Source organism: Anneissia japonica, unplaced genomic scaffold (assembly GCF_011630105.1).
Source record: "Anneissia japonica isolate Jap-2015-1 unplaced genomic scaffold, ASM1163010v1 scaffold1881_len754168_cov175, whole genome shotgun sequence".
Lineage (NCBI taxonomy): Eukaryota > Metazoa > Echinodermata > Crinoidea > Comatulida > Comatulidae > Anneissia > Anneissia japonica.
The window spans coordinates 507,040-514,475 of NW_022757845.1; the positions used below are offsets into that span (position 1 = coordinate 507,040).

Sequence of the window (7,436 nt, forward strand, 5' to 3'; positions counted from 1 at the left end):
ATATATATAATAATAAATGATAATATAAATAAATACTATAATGTTCATTCACCTTTTACTAACTGGCTTTACTAAAGCAAATACGGTTACGGAGATAAAAGCGCTAACTGCTCCAATAATCCCATTATACAAAACTGCTTTCGGCCGACTCCAAGCATACATGTCCATAGTCATCGGAGTACCAATTCTACATAAAAAATAAAAAAAACAAACATATCAATTTTAGATCTCATGTTTTAAATTCTTTGTTTACTTCCCTCCAAATGTGAGTGACTCACCATTCATAGAATGTAGTTCAGAAAACACAAGTTTAGATTATTCATTTCTTTTAAAGTTAATTTATCTATACTTGCGTATAAGGCGACCCATGTATGAGACGACACTCAAATTTTGGAATATTGTTGTATGTCAAGCGTAAAAGACGACCCCCCTGTTTCATAGTCGGAATTTCTACTTTTTTCTGCTTTTTATGGTCCTGATACTGCTTCTAGCATGCTAAAAACGGATCTAAATTCGAGGCTAATCTTCCAAATACCTGTAATGGCCATTTTATGAGTTTTTAAATTTTCATCAGAATCTTATTTCCTTGTATTTAAAATTGCGCTCATTCATACCAACATTTAGTAGCTTCACTGGAATAGTAAATTTGCGAGTTACAGACCATCCACACATAAAACTAACATGATTTTAAAAAATAAAATTTTGCATGTCGTGAGTATAAAGACGACCAACAGTTTTGCGATCGTAATTAGCTATTTTAAGCCTTGTCTTATAAACGAGTATACATATTTCACTCTCATTATTAGCAAAAGTTGGTTTACCATTAAGAATATCCAAAATCCAAATTTTTACCTATTTATTATTTCTGTTATTTATAAGCGGGCATTTGCAAATTATATTTCTATGTAAAATGTTTTTTACAAATGACAATAAATATACTGAATACTATTCATTGTCATGGCACCAAGATTGCATTCTGCCGTGGATATCGGCGCTATACAAATCCTTGTTGATTGATTAATATTCACATTTTGATACTTACGTTTCATAGATTGAGAACACAAAGAGAACAACGAAGTAGATGATGTTGATGATGAAGACCATAAAGATATCAACACTTATTGAAATGCTCTCGTTAACTATCGCACCTGAAATATAAAATCCTTCATTTGTTATATCCTACTACCTATGAGTACACTCGGCATGTTACAGGGTGTAATATGTTACAGGATGTAGCATGTAAAAAGGTGTAACATGGTACAGGATCTAACATGGTACAGGGTCTAACATGGTACAGGGTCTAACATGTTACAGGGTTTAAAATGTTACAAGGTTTAACATGTTACAGGGTGTAACAAGTTACATGGTTTAACATGTAACAGCAAGACTTTTAACTGTCACCAGGATAGGATGCTGGCTGGTTTAAGCTGTCTAACTTTAATTAGCCTTATGTGTGGTATTGTTATGCTAATGAGCCAGATAAGCACAATGCTCAGAAAAACAAAACATTTTAGCCACACTGCGTTCGGCAAGGCGTACAGTCACGCCTAGCCGAGAATTACGGTACGGTAAAACAAAGCAAAATAAGGGTACTAATTTCACTTGGCACGCAAATCAATCATACTTACACACTTAAAAGCAAACTAATCTATCAATAAAATCACAGGCTAGTTAAGATATAAGGCAAGTATGTTCACAAATTTGATTTTAAATTGATATGATTTTGTTTTGTAGTATTACAATGAACATCCAGCCAGCTTCCTATCTTGGTAACAGTTAAAAGTCCTTGGTTACAGGGAGTAACACATTACAGGATGTTACTGTACATGGTGTATCATGATACAGGGTGTAACATGTTATATCCTGTAACATGTATACAAGGTGTAACATGTTACACACTAAAACATGTTACAGGGTGTAACTGAGTGTGCTGCTGCGAGTATTCTAGTACACCATGTAAGGATTTCGTAATCAAACCTGTACCTCTCTTGAATAAACGTAACCCCTTGTTTAGTTGTAGCATGAAACATGATTTTTTCGGCTAAGCGGCACTCAAAATAATTGCGTTGTGATGTTTAATCTAGAGTACATATTACCCAGCATGCCCTTATATTTTAAATTGCCCAAATAAGTACCGCACTAAAGCCTATAAAACTTCATACATACTACAGGGCTTACTGTTTCATTTACCTTATGTGTATTACCGACAGTAATTAAAAACCTGAAAATAGGCTACGTTCTTGAAAAGAACACATGCTTATTACTGACAGTGATTAAAAAACCGAAAAAAAAAAGGCTGTGTTCTCGAAAAGAACACATGCCTATGTTATATGAACACAAAAAGTAATTGCCAAAATGTTGAACACAAAAGCGGTTGTGATGACTATAGCAATGTTGTTGTTTACCTAATTGGAAAAATTGGTAGAATGGTCTGGCACCTTACCGTGTTGAGAGGATTCCAGGTCCTCATAAGGTGGTAGCTGATTGTAGTTTCCATTGATAGTTCCGTTATTAGCTAATGAGTGATTCATAACAAAACACATATCAAAACAATGTATTATGGGAAATGGATACATACAGAAAACACTGAGGATGCTAATTTATCACATCAACATGGATTTTAGAGCATTTGAAACTCATTTATGTTAATGGCACTCATACACATTATGTTACTACTGTATTTCTTAAAAAATAAATCATTTAAAAACTACAATTATTTTCTTTGTTCTGCAATATATATTCCATTTTTCTGATCAAGCAAAAATAAGTAATTATATATTAATTTACAAAAGTGGTACTTTAACAAGAAAGCCCAAAAGATTGAAATCGGCTTAAAACAAATTTGTGAGGTGTCATGAGGAAACGGGTTGAGCTGATATCAAGTACGAAATGATGGTTTGACCAAAGTGGGGTTATTTACATGATGGATTAGCAAATATTCTTAGTTGCTGTGGGTCTTAAGAAAATGCTGAATCATTTTGCCAAGACTGAACACAGAACACTAAGTTTTCAGGGTTGGCGCCCTAACCACCAAACCAACAAAGCGGCTGACTTACCTGTTGCATTATTTTCGAGTACATCATAAAGCTGTGGATTCTGAGTGAGAATATCAGCTGATAATTGAATGAATGAATGAAATGTGTCAATGACTTTAATAATAAAGTGATTATTATTAATAATTTATCAAATTATTAAAAAGGTGATGAGCAAATGCATGAATTGAAAAACATGTCAATTCTGCAATGGACCTTTCCGAAGTGTCAAATCAAGCATAGCTGACCAATCAGGATGTGTTTATGTTTATAACTGACCAATTAGAATATGTTTATGTTTATAACTGACCAATCAGAATGTGTTTGTTTATAACTGACCAATAAGAATATGCTTATGATTATAACTGACCAATCAGAATGTGTTTATGTTTATATCCAAGCGGCAGGGCTTAGCCGAATGGTCCATTGAAATTGGAATAACCATAGAACAAAGAATCAGTTTCTTTGCTCTATGGAATAACCTGGTACTGAAGTGATTGAGGATAGCTTTGATGACCTATGACTCATGGACTCTACCTTTACTTAAGCTTCCAATGTCATCTAACTCATTCACATTATGATCTACGTCTGTGATTAAAAAAAATTTAGTTTCTCTAATACAAGTAAAGTATTATCAAGTAAGATAAAACAAGAACAATATAACATAACAACAACAGTAACAACAACAATAACAAAAGAACAATAATAATGATAAAATATATAATTCAAAATGTCAAAGTTTTGGTACGTTTACAATGACCTTGGTTTGCGATACAAATACTCCAACCTGATGAAATTAAATCATATTATAATCTTCATTTTAATTATTGAATAAACATAAAACATATAACACTGAACACACAATTACTGTAGGTCTGAAAAAAAAAATCAAATCAGTTAACAGCTGCTTCCAGAAAGTTAAATGATACGTACTTGGTTTTGCTGGATCTGTGATTATATCTGGTATATCGTACTCCTTGAATGCAAGGATGATTAACAACAAATTTACAGCTGTCATAATTGCGTTCACAAAAGCTGGAACGGTGTACATGTTCAAATGCAGTGGGCCAGACGAAACACCGTTTTCTCCAATCGGTACAAATGCAGCCTGAAACACTAAAAAAAAAAAGAAAGTGATCTTACGTTCATCCACATCCAATAAAAAGTTAAGTTTCGAGACACCAATTAGCATCTTTCCTCAATCTATTAAAGCCATTAGGCAAAAAAAAAATGTGTTTTTAAAATGGCAAACCTCAATTTTGTACATTTTGTACACATGGCCAACATAATAACACAATAAATAATAATTTTTTACTTGGCCTTATTTAAACAGCTTACAAAACAATTTTTAAATAGTAGAACCCCAAAGTGCATATTTTTAGGTATTGATACTTTAAGAAAAACTTGATTGTTTCCTGTTTCTACACTTTAAAAGCTGAATAATTATGACTTTCCGATAACTATTACCAAAGAATATAAATAGAACAAGAGAACATACTCCTATATGTAAATACATCACTCCCCTAGTTGCAATGGAAATGGGCATCCTCTTTACGGAGCGGGCCAAATATGCATGAGTTCACAAGAAGTGTGCCCGCTTCGATGATATGGTGATAAAGAGAAATAAGGAAATCTACCACCCTCTACGAATGTATTTTATTATGTGGAGAACAGAAGTACAAATACACAAACCATGCGCTGGGCATTACTGGGAAATACATTAGTAGCGGGCATCCTACACTGGCTGCGTATGGTGTATCGTTTTTTTATGCTCTCAATGAGTGTAGTCAGCTCTCTTGTTGAATTTATACTTTATTACTTAAGAACTCCTTAAGTTTATGTTTTCTTCATTATACTAAAGCTGTGTTCCATTGGATTAATTTTGACCAAGATGAAAAGTATATAATAAATCTTAAAGATAGTCTGATAGCGCCCTCATATTTACCAGGTCCGAAGATAAAGCCAACTGCTTGAAAGCCACTGATCGCGGCCATTGCACCGGTCCTTTCCTGAAGACTTGTAGCAGTTGACACATACGACCTAGCTACAGCCGTATTACCTGATGAATAACAATACAAAAAAATGTATTCCTGACAAAACCAGATTTCTGAATGTAAAACATCTTTAAGAAAGACAATATTTTGTGATTTGTTTTTTGTTTTGTCTAATAAGTGTGATTTGCCCATACAGTAAAGTCCCCTAATTACGAACCTTCCATTTACGAACTCTTGATTTTATGAACAAAATTTGCGACGATGACGTTATTACGAACAATCGTTTTTAATTACAAAAACACTTTTTTTCTATTGGAAAATGGCCTTTAGGCCTACCTATCCCTGTACTTTGTAGCATGGTCTAGGCCTACCCCTTCACCACCTGAGATGCTGAAAATTCAAACTCTCTGAATTACGAATTTTCTCATTTACAAATCCTGTTCGTACAGACGGGTACATAATTGGGAGATGTTACTGTATATGGTTATGCTATCACATCATCATGCCCAAATATGGGCATAAAACATCATAATATATCAAAGTGTTCACCTGCACTGAAGCCAAGCAGAAGTCTAGCAATTAGCATGTATGTTGCATTGTGAGACTTGATCGCCATTAGGAAGGCATACAGGCAGTTGGAGCCTATGCTTAGGATCAATGAAAAAGCCACTGGTTCTCGCGCGCCTCTCAGGTTGCCCCAGACACCGCAGATCGGAGAGGACACGAGTTGCCCCAGGCTGAATGAAGCCACCACGAAGCCCAGGAAATTTTTGGTTGCATTTTCATCGATCTGTGAAATAAAAATTAGAAAATACTATAATAATATTCTCAATCAAAATAGCATTAACCATCAAACAGTCATTATATTAATTACGAAGTGTTAATCAAACTTAACAACCGACCAATCAGAACAGTGCCAGGAATACGCACGTATCCAACAAGCACACATGTTTGCGTATGTTTTAACACTGTCATCTTGAGGGACCTTACCAACAACATCCAAGGGATGGGGCTTAGTGCAAAGATTCATTGACCTATAGATGGGCTTTTGCTGGTGTTTAAGACGCTTTACTTATGACCAAAACAACGCAACTCCAAAAGCCGTATAATGAGTCTTAAGCAGAGCACTCACACTGTCACACGCCTACGGGTTGATGGCTGATGCGATTGTATGGAGAAAACAAAGCCATGATTATTAACAGATGATTTTTAACAATCAACAGATGGTGTCGCAAAGTCTAACGCTCACAAAAAACAGAGTTCCTTGGCCGAAGTTCGCACAACCGTTGTATGATGTATTGTGTGCCTTGCTTATGTACATTCATTCTTTATCATGCACATGGACATTTTACTGCACATGGAACCAATGACTCAAACATTTTAACCCACCAGCCAAAACACAGAGATCAAGGGATAGAATTGAAACGAGGACCAAAGACCACAGTCCAGCAGTCATGCAATTTAGCTAGACTGTGCTAAGTTCCTTTATTTTTTTATATACAGATCTCCCTCCAATTAAAGAGCACTTTAAAACTGGGGATTCTCCAGTCTTTAGCAGCTTTCGTCTTCATATAAAAATAATAAAGATAAAAGATATAATTTGTTAATTTGTGACCACAGAAAACTAAAAGTGGTCTTTAATTAAATGGTGTCTTAAATTAGAGGGATCTTTAATTAGAGAGAGTCAGTCCTGTATCATTTTATTATTAACAGAAAAACATCAGTCTCTTATTCTGTTGTCATCAAAAGTAAGTCAAGGAGAACCAGTGAACTTTTCTTCTTGTGGCTTTGTTTTGCAATATTTTAATTGTTTTGTATTGTCTACAATACAATACAGTAAAATGCTCGAATAAGCGCTTATAAAATTTTTGGAGCCTTCGGTGCGGCGCTTATAGAGAGCAGTAAAAAAAATATTAGCGTGGTACTTTCTATATCCGTTTCCATGTTACCTATCTCATGTATTCCCATAGTTTGGTAGGCCAATCACAGGTCCTACATCAATGTAAATAAATGTTATAAAGAAATGCTTGTGTCTTCACTGTGCTATTTATTCATTTTAACACTGTATACATTTATTAAAAAACCTGTTTCTCAAAGTGTTTCATTACACACTGGGTAATAATATATTCTCGATTGAGCGCTGCAGTGCTTATTTGAGAGCAGTGCTTAACGAAAAAAATTCAGTTTGGTGCAGAGCTTTTGAGCATTTACAGTTATTTCAAATTAATATGTTGTTGAATACCATAGATAGCGATTGATAAGTGTAGGTCTAAGCCAAGCTTACTTTACAGAGTTATCCAGTTATTGCAAGGGTTATCAATACATACAAATAATTCAAAATAAAACAGTTTAACAATTACATCTAGGGCATCATGTGATACTTTAATTTTTAACTTCAAGTATTCAGGGC

The 7,436-nt window shown here is 34.5% G+C and overlaps 1 protein-coding gene across 4 annotated transcripts in view; it reads right to left on the reverse strand.

Moving 5' to 3' along the window:
• LOC117124899 (major facilitator superfamily domain-containing protein 8-like) overlaps positions 1 to 7,436 on the reverse strand; it is a 20,914-nt gene that overhangs the window by 3,567 nt on the left and 9,911 nt on the right. For 2 of the 4 annotated variants that reach the window (XM_033271234.1, XM_033271233.1), the window contains exons 3-9: positions 5,576 to 5,816; positions 4,978 to 5,091; positions 3,966 to 4,148; positions 3,057 to 3,113; positions 2,444 to 2,515; positions 1,043 to 1,148; positions 53 to 187 (exon numbers count right to left, since the gene is read on the reverse strand). In XM_033271234.1, coding sequence (XP_033127125.1) covers positions 53 to 187; positions 1,043 to 1,148; positions 2,444 to 2,515; positions 3,057 to 3,113; positions 3,966 to 4,148; positions 4,978 to 5,091; positions 5,576 to 5,816 — 908 coding nt within the window. Of the gene's footprint in view, positions 1 to 52; positions 188 to 1,042; positions 1,149 to 2,443; positions 2,516 to 3,056; positions 3,114 to 3,569; positions 3,621 to 3,965; positions 4,149 to 4,977; positions 5,092 to 5,575; positions 5,817 to 7,436 lie in introns of all 4 variants that reach the window. The other 2 variants (XM_033271235.1, XM_033271236.1) reach the window with 2 other exon arrangements.